The 14,855-nt window shown below is 37.5% G+C and overlaps 1 protein-coding gene across 6 annotated transcripts in view; it reads left to right on the forward strand.

Annotated features, from left to right (window-relative positions):
• The window catches only part of ctnna2 (catenin (cadherin-associated protein), alpha 2), a 489,293-nt gene that overhangs the window by 326,154 nt on the left and 148,284 nt on the right, over positions 1-14,855 (forward strand). Inside the window, exon 8 of one of the 6 annotated variants that reach the window (XM_058790110.1) lies at positions 14,264-14,361. The exons of the other annotated variants lie outside the window; for them this stretch is intronic. Within the exon in view, the coding sequence (XP_058646093.1) occupies positions 14,264-14,329 (66 nt within the window). The 3' untranslated portion in view covers positions 14,330-14,361. Of the gene's footprint in view, positions 1-14,263; positions 14,362-14,855 lie in introns of those variants that run through there. 6 annotated transcript variants of the gene reach the window in all.

Consider the following 14,855-nt stretch of genomic DNA (forward strand, 5'->3'; position numbering starts at 1 on the left):
TTTAACAGAAATTTACCACTTAATGTAATGATGCTACTACTACTACTACTACTATTATTAAAGCATTATTTTTAAATAAATACTTACCAGAAAAAAATAAATAAATAGAACATGTTTACCAGAATTTATTTACCAGGAAAATGTAAATACACAACTTTTTTATTTATTTTTTTTTTTTTAATAAAACCAATTAATTTGAGATGCTTTTGAATGTTAACATTTTATGAAACCAGAAATCGATTTAATGAAACTGAATCCAGAAAAATAAATTTATGAAGAAAGTTTTATGATTTCAATTAATTATATTAATTTTAGGCTTTAAAGGATCTGATGCATCCGGCAAATTGGGATGTTTTAGTCTTCAGGCTTAGCCGACAGTCCTGTTTTCCCTCCCTCTATCTCTGCACTGAAGGCAGGCCACCCCTCCCTCTTGTTTCTGTGAAATCAAATCACATTAATAGTCGCTCCAATGCATCCTTTGTACCTTTTCTGGCCACTAATGCCTAATGACCCATGCAATATTAATTGAATCACTTTGGGGTGGCCAAATAGTTTTGTCAAACAAGTTTACAATTTGTGTAATTGTCAACCATGTAGTACTCTTAACCACCCCCCCACCCCGTGGAGAAAAAAAGTGTGTACATAATAAGTGATGTACATAATAGTGATAATGAACAATGAATTTCCACTTTCACTGGACATTTAATTGGATTGATAGTGATGGCGAGGAGAGGTGGTCAGGCATAGAATACCCAGACCATCTTTGTTCTGTCAGCGTATTTTAGCAAGATGAGTGGTCCTAAGCAGAAAACAACAGAACATGAGTACTGTATTGATCCCTGAGGGGAAATTCAGGTGCAAACTAGGAGCGACATCAAACAGAGTGCTCAAAAAATGCCACTATACATAGAATGCAATTAAGACCATGCGAGACACAGGGTGCCAGTCGCATCAAATTCATAGCTTGCAGTCTGAATGCATTATGCAGTATTATCATGTTAGAGCATGAATAGGAGGAAAAAATGTCCTTGTTGAATGTCATTGTTCCTCACTGGGATAACCCTCTCAGGAACGTGTGTGTGTGTGTGTGCGCACATGTATGTGCAGACGGCATTGTAATGTCAAAGCAGAAGGCAAACATGAACAACTGTAGAGCTTCAAAGACCACAGTGGTGGAATAAGTTGTTGGGTTCAAGATCGTTGATCGGTGCTTCAAGATCGGTGCTTCAAGATTGTTGTTCTCCAAGGGCACATTCAAATTTTCTTCAGAATATGTTCTTTTGTTTTATGCCTAAGAAAATTATACAGTTTTTGGATTGACATGGGGTTGAGTGAAACTTAGCCCTTTAACAGCTACAATACATAGAAAAATTAGGCCCTGGACCCATGCTGGTTTTAAAGAAAGAAATCCACCAACAAATCATTTGTTTTGCTGATGTTTAACTGTGGTCATTTCTCCTTAAGCCCAAAGACAAAGTGCATTAGCGATTCAAAGAGTATGTTCATTGCTCACATAAGAAAAGACATGGATAGAAAAAAAGGTCTTGTTTATTTATGCTTGTAAACTGCAGGACAAATGAGACCTTAAAACAGGCTTGGAGAATTGCTATAATAATTTAATTAAAAATTGATATCAGAGATTTTGAGATCTTCCAGATTTACACACTGTTAATAAATATTATTTGTATTGTTATCATTTGTCCCAATAGTTGTTCTATATGTGGTTAATGCAGTTTTGCATTCGGTGGGAAATGAAACAGATGTAAAGCCTTGAGGCATTTTGCAAGGCTCAGTAAACTGTGCTTCAAGCAATCAACATGATTGAAAACAGAACAAATGCAAGTTTAAAAATTCAGCTCCATTGATCCCACAACAGAGCACATTAAGTGCACAATGGGGCCTTTGTAAAAATAATTGATTCCTCATCACAAGGGTTTGTGTTTGTCATTATTGGTCAGTACGGTAGCAATACACTTTTCACGTTTACAATGTTTGTTTTACCTAAGATTGAGATGCACTTTTAATCAGATCTTTTCATTTACATTTATGTGTTTAGTAGACACTTACCCAAATGAGGTGTTCTACAAAAATAGTGATTTATCTTAGGATCCTTGTAGAAGAATACAAAGTGCTTGTACAGAGATGTAGGTAATATCGGTGTGACGGTAAACAATTTATAAGTTGATTTCACACCAGCATTTTCTCAACCAAAGGCATTGGGATTTCAGTTTGTTGTAATTATACAGCTCACATGCAACAATTGCTTGGTTTAATGGTTTTGTTACTTTATAATGACTTACTAAGGTGGTGGTGGTTTGTTTATTGACAACTGCACATTGCTCTGATAACGTTAATAGCATAGGTTGGTGGAGCATTGGTAATAAAGTGCTGTGGAGGTGAAGGGAAACGCCCCATAAAAGTTTACTGACTCACACTTGCTCCTCTGAGGCAATTGTTTAGTGGCTCTCTTTTGAATATTAGATTGACGCTTTATTGAAGTCATTACTGACTGATCTGAGCCTCGTCATAACAGGTCTTGCATTTGGTGGCGTTGCCTCTGCACACTGACTCAGGACCACATTCTTCCTTTCCTAACTCAACTGTGTTTTATGAGCAATTAGCAGATTTCTCTGACATCAGAATTAATTTAAGAATAAATTTAACAGTTGACAGTCAATCTCAATGCAAATGCAATGCAATGCAAAAATACTAATTCTTCTCCATCTTCTTTTTCTTTTGGTGTGGTATAGTGTAAAACCTTGATTTTTTTTTTTTTTTTTTTTGCACCAGTTCCTTTTGACAAAATAATTCTGGCTCAAATTGGAAGGACACTGTTTGTGAACTGCAATTTTTATAGACATTCCAGGGGTGCTGAATTGAATTGAGATCTTGGTTTTGACTTCCTACTGAAGGAAGAATCATCTTCTAACTCCCAGTGCTCTTTGTCAATTGCAGCACAATTTCCTCCAGGATTTTGCTGTGCTTAGTGCTTCTCCCAATTTTTTTACAGACCTTACCGCAAAGAAGGCTCCCTAAAGTGTGATGCTGCCATCACCGTGCCTCAATGTAGTTAATAGCTTTGTGTTGAAATCTAAAACACCACCAAATCTCTCTCCGCATTTGCGAGCCTCTGGGCAAACTCCAGCAGAGATGTGATATCAGGCTGTGTTTTTGGCCCCCAAAAGAGGCTTTCTTACTGACACTCTTCCATCAAAGTGAATTGTGTTTGCAGTTGTTTTCTTGTGAACATTTCACCAGGGTCATCACTAAAATTACCTGAGATGATATTTTGTGAGTTAGTCCCATAGAGGGCCTTATGTGGAACCTGGGAGTCCGTACAGATACTGTATTTCAAAGGGCTCATGTAGGTTGTATTTAGAACACATATAATTTCCTTCAAAGGTTTTCTTGTAGCTTTTCTGTTTTGATAGTGAATCAATATTAATTATATAGTGTAATATTGTTAACTTTGTCTGTTTTAGTGTATTTTTTTATTTTAAAAAAATAGTAAGCATAAGGGACTTCTTTCCAAAACATCTTCCAAACCTTTGACCGGTAGTGTATAATAAAAACATGAAAATAGAAATAACTTTGTATCTATGTGAATTGCTTTATCTTAAACATTCACATAAGCAGTATGTTATAAAAAGAAATCTGCAGGCTGCATGGCTTCCATATATTCTTTCACCAATTGTTCTGGGCATTATGAGAACAATTATGGGTAATTGACTTTTGCAATTTGAATGGGATGAAATGGGTATGCGTATGGTTAATCTTGTGATTGAAAGGTGTCTAGATGTTACTCATCTGCTATGACTGAACTTTGATTATGATACATACAAATTGTATTTGGGGTGGAGTCTAATCACTGTCAGCCGTGTTGATTTGATTGGCCCTATTCATCTGACTCCAAGGAAGAAGCTGTCAGAGGTTGTGAGGGTATGGGCTTTGGCCCATGTGGCCGACAGTGCATTAAAACTGGCATTGAGGGGCCAACTCCATCTGCATTTATTTATTCACTTATTAATGCAATGAATTAGGGCTGCTGCCAGGCTCTGCCAAAGTAAGTCTGTCAGACTTGGCACCAAGAAACTAGTTGGGAGATGATGTGGTGAGGCGGGGATTCAAGCGCCTCAGTAAAGCTCCCAACATTAATCTCTTTCTGTCTGAAATCTGACTGAGGCTTTTAACTAACTGGTGTTCATGAATCGAGGCCAGACATTGGCAGCCCCCCTAATCCCTCACAGTTTGGATATGAAGATCTTGGATCAACATTTGCTCACCAGTGGCATCTTCCGTCTTGAACCTCATCCAAACCACACCACTCTACTATATAGAGCTATATGACAGATACGATGGACAGCTCCTTTTGTAAAACGTGTGTTCTCTAGTGATGAGATGCTTTACTCAAACACTGTTTTATTGATTGTGCCAGTTTGGATCCAGCTCATTTTGAAGTACTAATGGAAAACCTAGCGCTTAGTGGTAATGGTGCGATTACACACCGAAAGAGCCTTGAATGAGAGTCTGGGCAGATTTAAACCAGTAGACCGTGTTTGGTTAATGACCTGTTTTGGTGCCGTCCTGTGGGTTTTAACCTTGGTTAAAACTGTGTCCATTATGATACTATTCACTGCCTGATATGCAACGTTTCCTGCCATGTATGACCTTTTACGACTAAAAAGACGTGAAACATATAGCATGAAATTGAACAGCATATCGTACGCTGGTCAGCATTTAACTGGTCGTAATTTAAAAATATTATTCTGGCGTTGAACTCAATTTTTTGATATCTCTCAGCACTCATGTAGTTATTATTCACACTGTATTTCAAGGTAGTTACAACCATAGTCATGCTAGTTAGCTGAAATTGTTAGCTACAAGCAAAAAGTAGCTAACTGCAGTTGACAATATAATCAATAATATAATTTTGTGTACATATTAGATAGCAGTGTAGCACTCTGCTGATATTTGTTCAAAAATGTATTGTAGATTGCTACTAGAAATGTACAGTAGAAAAAGCAGAAGTACTGCGATGCTGCTAAAAAAATAGTTAAGTTAGTAGAGTGACTGCCTTTAGTAAGTTACACTAGTATCTGTGAATGTGCGTATATGTTCATAGATGCCTTATGTGTGGTTTGGGGCATGTTATCCCACAGTATTTCTCCAGTTCTCCGCTCTGAGAGCTTTGATGAAAAGCTGCTCGCACCTCGCTAGAACGCTCCCTCTTCCCTCCATCACTCCTTTCTCTTCTTCTCCCACAGAGAGGGGTGGCATGGGGCTCTGTTTCCCTTTCTAGTGCTTGCTTTTGTTCTGTTTTTCTCTTTTGTTGAGTTTGTTTTGACAGCATGTATTACCACAGCTCATGAGGGTTTGAAGAGACTAGCTGCTAACATTAGCATGGTAGCGTATTTGCTTTCTGCACGCATAAAGCCATCTTTTCCATTCCTTCTGGTTTAGAGGACTCTCTAGAGTTGCTCATATATTTACTATGGGTAGTCTGCTTATATATTTCCCTGAGTGCCTTACCTTTTTAAAAATAAAATTTAAATTGTATTTGTTTGTTTGTTTATTTGTGTTTGTATGTGTGGAAATAGCACATCATATTGATTTTTTTTTTTTTTTTTTTGTCATCCACCAACCCTGATTTTCTTTTTTTGTTTTTTTTTGCATTCCTGCCATCAAATTAGTTAATTGTACTCACAATTAACTGTCTTTCATTTGCATTGTGAAGAATGAGTTCACCTCAATGATTAAAGATTGCCTTCTTTTTAACCTTGCTGCATTTCACATATCACCAGAGGCTGTCTGGCAGTCAATCAATTGAAGCCTCAATCAGATCAATCAGTCCTCTCGGGTACTGACCTGCACATCGATCATCAGTAAGGCTTTGTGATGTGTGATGTGCTCCACTGCTTCATTAAAAGCCTATTGCGTTGCGATGGGTGACAATGGATTAGCATGGAAGCCACCTATTCTGACCTGCCTTAGGCCACTAAAGGCTGATCAGTGGGCTCTCAGCGCCTATAAAGCTACTAACGATTGTAAAGGCTTTAAGTTGAAAGTAATTTGCTCTTTTACCTCCATTCATAAGTTCACTGAAGATTTTCAGGTGCTGTATCACACACTTTTCTCACTCGCTCATAAGGAATTTAACCCATACTCCCAGAAATCGTTCACTTCATTGTAGGCCTTTACAATTAAATTATTTAAAACTGAAACATTTTCTAGTGCGACTGGGAAACCACAAATGGCCCTGATTAAAAATTTAGATAAATATATAATACAAAAAAAAAATATATATATATATATATATATACACACATCTGGATGTGCTCCACTCTGTTCCGCTCTTTACTCCATGTGTGTGCGGCTCATGAGCCGTTTCTCTCAGAGCAGTACATCAAATAGAGTTTGCACACAAACTCTTAAATCTATGCTGGAGTTTGCTCAAAGTTGCACTGAACATAGCAAAGTGCTCCAAATTCACTTTTTCTCATTCACATTGATCCCAACATTTGTCTAGCTCAACATTTTATTGTTTATCATTATTATTGCATAGTTAGTATTACAAAAAATAATGATTATAAATTATCTTGAAAACTGAACCGTTATTCATAAGAATATTAACTGAGAGTGACAACTAGCCTATCATCACCATTATAACAACAACAATAATAATAATAATTATTAGTATTATTACTATTATTATTATTATTATTACTATTATTATTATTTTGATCAGGTTCTCTGCAAGTAAAAAGGCAGCCTAAAGTGGGTTCAGTTTTAAATAAATGGTATGCCTTTTTGCTGTTTTAACCATAATAACTAACCAATTTAAAAATAAGTTAAATGTTTATCATGTCTCAAACCAAATGAAATATATATATATGACACTCCTTCACTTTGAAGCATGGAGCACATCCAGATGTGTTTATATATATATATATATATATATATATATATATAGAAAAATAAAAAAAACCTTAAAAAGAAAAAGCTACTCATACAATGTTATAACTGTGGAAATGCGTCATCACAGTCTGTGAAAAGGGTCCATTGTGCAACCCTACTTCATTCTATCCAAAATTGGTTTCCTAGTTCTAACGAGCCGTTCCTGACAGACTGTCTCTGTGTCGGAGCGCTTTTTCTTCCTTCCAGCATAGACATACGGCAGCAGTAAAATTGATGAAACAGAGCAGCAAACCAACGAGTCATTTCGCTCAATACTTCAGCCATTTCTTTTCTTTAAATACTTTTTTTTTTGGTTTCCCTTAACCCCTAATTCTGTTTGAAGGACTCAAGATGCTGTGGTTCCCGGCTATTACAAGGTCATACATCATAAACATGAGGACTGAATGTCTGAGCATAAAAAGCGAGTGTCTCTGTCAGATCGGATATTTGGAGATCTGCTGCGTTTGCCCGTGGCTTGGCTGAGGGTGCCTTAGAGATGTTCTTCTAATGCCTTTGCCTCTTTTACTCTGAGTTTTTAATAGCCAGAGAAAAAGCTATTTTCTGTCTGAGTAAGCTTAACATCATATATCATAAATATCTCAAAGCTCTGAAGATAAATCGTTATAGTTTCTTTGAAATCCTTGGTTATATAAGTATAATTTTGCTTTGCTGCTGAAATAGATTCATAGATGCTTTACACAATTGAACCACAAACAATTTGGATTTTGTCACAAACTTCCACTGAACCTCTCTGTTTATTCTGTCCTTGGGTTGGTATGTGGTGTCTGGGGTAGATTTGCGCCTCACGTTTCACAATAGAAATTTTTCGCATTCTGGTGTGGAGAATTGTGTCCACTATGAGAGTTTTCTCACACCCAGGCTGACTTACTAAAGAGATTAAAGCGAACAAACGAACTTATCCAGCAATGCTATTTCCTGTGGATATTTTGTTGAACTGCATTATGGTCTCACTTGCCTAATTTGCTTCTTAAGTGTTTTGAAATTTGAATATGAAGTGGCAAAATGATTCATAGATTATAGTTGCATTTAAAGACTCTTGCATTCCCACAGAACAAGATCAGAAGTTTGATCTATACTGTGACTCAATACTGTCAATATTTGCATGCTGGAGGGCCGTACACTCAGATGGTGCTCTCTTCTCGCTCAATGACAAAATAGATTTGCATTTCCTGAAGGAAGAAGTGCTTGTTAGGCAAGTAAAGAGAGTTGTGTGAAAATTCCCAAAATGCTTAAAGTTTAAGATTTGGTTGCTGTCTATAAATTGTTAAATAGATGCAAGAAAGACAAGACATGATTGCTTGCATTATTCAATTTCTTAAAAATCCAAAATGGACAATCTACTGTATATGGGATTGTCCAATTATTCAGCCTTTATGGCACCAAACTTTAAATATTTTGAGCAAATGGCTTGGAATAACAATACCATTATCGCTAAGGTTGTGCCTATTGGGAGACAGGGAGCAGATGCCAAATATTACAAAGGGAGAGTCTGCAGTGATCATGGTGGGGGTCTCTGTGACGGCTAGAGTTATCTTGAAACACTGGAAAACTCTCAAAACCCCAGAGCTAAAAGAATGGGTCAACATAATGACTAAGACAGCTTCGTACAAACGTTTGCTTTATAAACTGCATAATAAGAACAAAGCAGGGGTCCCTGTGTGTATACCGGTTTGGGAAGATTTTTGGTCTTATGTGATGCTGTCTTCCCATGTGACACAATAATTTGGACTTTTTCCATTATTATTTATTTATTTATTACTTATTTTATTTATTAATTATTATTGTTATTATTATTTTTCCTTATTTAGTATTCTGTCTATTTTTGTTATTTTCAGCCACTGTATATTCTGGCCTTACATGCAGTATTTGTATAAATCTGTAATCTGTGTTTTGTATGATGTTGTCATGAACCGGATGAAAACAATAAAAATTAGAATAATTATAATTTTTTTAAATCCAAAATTATAAGATTCAAATGAGATTATTAAGCAGTTCAGGCTGAATTAATTGCAGAAATGTAATACAATATAAAATGCTAATTTAGTAACTACTGTACTCAGCTGTTTATCTAGTGCATGTTTTAGACTAACAATTAAAAATAATGTAGGTCTTTAGTAGGGATGCTCCGATCGATCAGCCGGAGATCGGTATCGGCCGATAATCACATTTTATGACTCGATCGGTACTCACTACACTTGGCCGATCTCACAAACCGATCACAATTTGATGATGTCAACGCATTAGGACGTACATGATGCGTGGGGACATAAATGATTTGGCGCCACAGTCATGTCATCTCCCGTGTGGGAATGCTATGACGTTTCGAGAAACAATGAAAAATGTGTTATTTGTCGTGTATGTTTTGCATGATGATATGATGAATGGATGTCAGTGCCGTTAGAGCAGATCTGCGCATCACTGCACACGTTTGCGGCGTGTTACGGCTCCACGAGCACCGGAGCTGATCGCGGCTGCTCTAGTCAATGCTTGAGTTTATACCAGCCAGAAGCGGCATGTTTCTGAAGCGGCTCCCCACGCTGCTTGGCTAAAAATAGTCTTTTGTGAGTTGGCACAGCGTGGAGGACGGAACAAAACCTCGTCGGAGCCGTAAAGGGTAACGTAACATACTATGATTGTGGGCTGCTTTTAAATGAACATTTATCCATTTATTCATCAAAATATCTTCTTTGGCCATAGTAGCCTACTCAGTAGCATTGACACAGGCTTTACTCCTTTCAAACTTTATCTGGAATGTCACCGTTTCTGTCACTGCCTCTTCGCCGATCAGGCGAACACAGACACACACAAATTAAATCCTCTGCCTGATGAAAAAAATGTATAAAAAAAAAGTAGTTCATATTTGCATAATTTATGATTTATTTTATCGACCCGCAAATAATCAGAATGCATTTTTTCATTACCCGACCCGCGGATTATCTGCAGCGCCCATGGAAATAACCGTGATCAAACTACTGTTTTGTTCTTTCATTCTGCTTTGTTCTTACATAATGTTATGCATAAACCCCATTTTAAAGGTATATTAAAATGTTCACTGTATAAGGAACAATTTTTGTGATTATTTATATAACATTATTACATATGTTACGTAAAACTTGAAGCACCAGAATCGGCATCTGTATCGGCCTATCACCATGACAAGAAATCGGTACTTGGTATCGGCTGCAAAAATCCCGATCGGAGCATCCCTAGTCTTTAGGAAACTCCATAACCAAATAAAAGGAGCATTAAAAGCATTTTGATATTCACAATGCTGCTTACCAGCAAAATCATTATGAATGTAGTATAACGTGAATGTTCAACCCCACTGCTTTTAGTCCAGTTTTATAGCATATACTGCATGTGAATGAAGAGCAGTTCCATCACTCTGCTGAATTATGAAACCCATGACCCTTTATGCATGTGCAGATTTACTCAACCTTGTTTTCAAGCCCATAGCTAACATCCCTTTGTTCCTGAACCAAAATTTGTGAGGATACCAACTGGCAGTTTTTAGAACAACACTGAATTTGAATTGCAGTGCTGTCTGTGCTGTTATCCCTCAGGAGAGCATGTAGGTGTGATCGTAGACAAAGGTTAGCAAGCACTTACTCACTCATATTAAATGTTTGATGAATACTGCATAATGCAAACAGCCACTGTTCTTCTCAGCAGTGTGTGTGTGTTTATAGTAGTGAACTGTTTAGTTTTGAACTGGATGTATCCGAAGTTACATTTTTTTTTTCTTTCACACTTACTGTTAGAATGCAAACTTCGACATTCAAGCGGCGATAAGCAGATAAATCTTTTCTGCTCTGAGGCACATGAACTATGGAGACATTTGGAAAACACACATGAACAAGGGCAAGGCACCTCTGTGTCACAGATTCAATTTCATGGTAATGATTCAGAATAATTTCTAACTCTCACATGAATGTTTTCCACATTTATTATTATTTTTTTTTAATGTCAAATAGTTAAAAAAAATCAAACACATCTGTTTGTATTATGTCACAAATATGACTCATGAGCATTGTTAACAGTCTTAGAAACATATTCTGAAAGTCATCAGTGTCTTCGAAGCAGACGTGAACTATGAACTTGAGCTTTGCATTAATCTTCACATGTACTGTGGCACAATATGGCATTCCATATGCTCATATCCACTCAATCTGCATGGGAAATGCGAGTTTGACCCCAGACGTGATTTGAAAGTGAAATCTCACTCTGTTTCTCATTGCTGAGAAGGACAAGACTGCCGAGGCCTGTGATCTGGCCCTGAGATGCCTCACAAGTCAGAATCTCTCTGCCTCTCCAAGAGTGAATGGCACATTGAGGTTGTTGCAAATCCCAACGCTAAAGATCCCATGTTCTTGCCTTCTCACTCATCCCTTTGACCCCAAGAATTGTGGGATTGGGAATTGACAGTGATGCCTTGCCCAGTGATGAATTGTCCTCTAAAAGCAGGCCAGTGTTGGGCCAGAAGTGTCCCTCTGCCTCTGGAATACCCTGGTAAGATAATAGCCGGTTGATGTATCATGCGCTGGAAGGCAGCCAGGGTGTTCTTTGTCTAGCTTCAGTCCATTGTGACACGGGTTACAAAAGGTCAAGTTCAAAACGGGACATCTCCCATAACGGCACTGACTCGCACGCACCGCTTGTATAAGTTGACCAAACCAGTTTCAAATGGCACGTCGGTCAATAAGCTGTTTATGAAAGAGGAATGTGTGTTATATTGGCTCATCTTGTCTTGTTTCCCCCTGTGTGGTTTTGATTCACACACAGTCGTAACCTTTCAAAATCCATTTCCATGAAGCATAGTAGCCACATCTGAATTTAAGATGAGCTCGGTAAACATTTGCCGGTACCTAGCAGAGCTTTGTGAATTGCTCCTTCTGTTTGCCTGAAGTATGGCCTTGGTATTTTCAGGAGCTGTTTATGTATAGTTGGATTTGTGTTGTTCAAAGGGAATCAAGCACAGCAACACTTTATATATATATATATATATATATATATATATAAAATGAATAGAATAGAATAGAATAGGTAAGTGCTAGTATTAATTGGCCAGGTGCTGTATCATGTTTATAGTATTATTAATGACAACAACAACAATAATAAAGATATTATACACATTTTTTTATTTATTTATTTATTTTTTACGTGTAATAGGGCTGCATGAAAAATCTGTAAAAAAATAACCATGATTAACAGTTTAATCATAATCATGCAGTCCTAACTTGCAACTTGTGATGGTTTCCTAAAAAGACAAGCTCATGGAGCGATACACAGCACATCGACCAAAGACCATCTGACGTCCATCTGCATCCATCTGACGTGTGGGTACACAGACCAAAAATTAAAAAGTAACACAGAGAGAATGGAAGAATGTGTCCTGTGTCAATTTCATGAAGCTTAAATACAATACAGACAATGGTGTATTGTTATTTACAGCAGTTGTTACATTCACAACTTGTCTGACGCTTAGTATTTTGCCTTACTTCAACTTATCAAGATACAGAAGTTGTTGCCCCTTTTCTACTCACACAGGCACTTTACTTGGCACCTTTCTGCAGCATTCTATAAACTTCCTCCACACGTTTAATCCCTAATGGCAGCATGGCACTTAAGCTGGTGTACAAGTCATTTCCTGATCTCTCTCTCTCCCTTTCCTGCTCAACATATGTTGGCACCCCCCACCTGGAGCAGTTCTTCAACCGTTATATGACCCATTTTACATTTCTGACTGCTGTGGAAGAGCGCTCTGACCGTCCACCTCTCACCTTTGGATGTGATTAATTGTGTTTCATAAAGCCCAGGAGGCCATCAGTGCTGCCGGAGAATCTAATGGACTTGTTTGAGTCTGCGACTCTCCCGCGTCACTTATTTGATTTTTATTTCAGGAGTGAGCTCAGAGAATATCCTTAAATATTTAATGTGCTTTAAAAACAGTGCTGCAAGCATATGATATGCATGTTTAGATTGGATTGTGTCTTCCAGGTCGGTTCACAGCTGCCAGCAGCATACACTTTTTTTTCTTGTTTTCCTTTGGACAGTGGTTGCACTTGTTGAAAATCATTAAGTTTAGTTATGTATTAATTTGTTAGTTTGTTTGTTTGTTGTTGATACCCCCTCCCCCCCTCAAAAAAAAAAATTCAACCAAAATTAAAATAAATGAATACACATTTTTGTATTTTCAAAACAATTTAATTTCAAAGTCTATGCTCAAAAATTTGATAACTTTTTCTGTGTTTGCATTAATGGACTAGTGAATATGACTCAGTCTCTTGAATTCTATCCAAATTGACAGCTTACAACTGTAGACAGAGGTTAAGTTGTATTTATTCCAACTTAACATTCGTTCAGGCAGGGAAATCTGAATAGTGCAGTTATTGTATGGGAATGTAATTCCATCACATAGACCTGCAATTCATTTAACATGGTGCCCAGAAATCAAATCATCTGGCTGCAGAGCAAGTCGACAGGGTCAAACATGCCATATCAAGAGGCTGTTAACCCATACCACCATAACAATGCGAGTGTAAATATAAAAAATACTTACTAATTCAGCACCCACCCCAGCTGTACCCTCAAATTGAGTAATTATTTAACATGGGGGTATGATTAAAGGAACGAGAGATTTCATTTTACTGTGCAGAATGATTAGAGCTATTGAATCACTGTTCAATTTAATTAAATTGCCTTTGTGATTCAATTTTTGCTGTGGGTGTAAGGGAGATGGTCTGGCCATTAAAATGTGTGATTGATTGATGAATTTTAATCTTGACTATGGTCAGGTCGACAGAGGGAGAGCGAGCGAGAGGGAGAGAGGATAAGAAAAAGGGGATGATTGTTTTGTGCTTTATAACTTGGCAGATTAAATTATTTGTTCTGGTTTGTAATATTTTGATTCAGTGGGTAATTCATCTTTTGATTTAATGGGCATCAATATTTTGGCTGTGTTGCTACTACTATACGAAATTAGAGTTTGCATCTGAAGTGAATACTTTGCTTTGGTAAAACTATCGCTCTTCATTTATTTACCTATTTGTTTCTGCATGTGCATACATAAATATTCAGTGCTCAATAGTACAGTATATCACAGTAAATAATACCGTCAGCATTTTAAGTCATGCAGTATGGAATGCAACATGCCACCATGTTTTCCTTCCCATATGTAGGGCATTCATGCTGGTTTATTTCTCGCCAAGGGAAAGGAAAACATGACCTCTCTCGTAAGTCTGATTCATAAACTAATTAACCAACCCCTCCTGATTGCTAATTCCCACAGTTCACCTCTGCAGAGACAGATGCCTCTCCACCCTCCATCCTGACATCCCTCTACCTTGTGGTGTAAAGGGAAGAAAGCAGTGAAGGCGATAGAGGGGAAGGAGGGTGCTGGCCTTGGGCAGGCCTCGTTCTGAACGCCATCTGCTTTCATTTGATTTTGTTCTCATTTGTCTCTCTCTCTCTCTCTCGCTCTCTCTCTAACCTCTTAATCCTTGCATCTCCCTCTTCGCATAACAAGACCAAATTTCTGCACCGTATAATGTATCTTTGATTTAATACAAGGTCCCTTTGACCAATTAAAGCTGTATTGGTTGGCTTTATTTTTGATGTTCTGCTTGATTTGATTTCAGTTTTGTTTTTAATTACACCCGCCCTTGTTGGCAAGGACAGGCTGTTTGTGTAGGCCTTCGAAAGCTTTGGTCAAATGAGGCAGCGGTTTTTGGGCTTAACGAGTTTTTTTTTTATTTATTTATTTTTTGCTCTGCTGACCTGGGTGGGCAACTTCAGATATGTACTTGACATCCTGCAAATATAATAAATAGCTGATAAATAGCTAAAACACTAACCTTTAACACTTAACATTAACTCTGTAA

The sequence above is a fragment of the Onychostoma macrolepis genome, chromosome 01, assembly GCF_012432095.1.
Source record: "Onychostoma macrolepis isolate SWU-2019 chromosome 01, ASM1243209v1, whole genome shotgun sequence".
In the NCBI taxonomy this organism is placed as follows: Eukaryota; Metazoa; Chordata; class Actinopteri; order Cypriniformes; family Cyprinidae; genus Onychostoma; species Onychostoma macrolepis.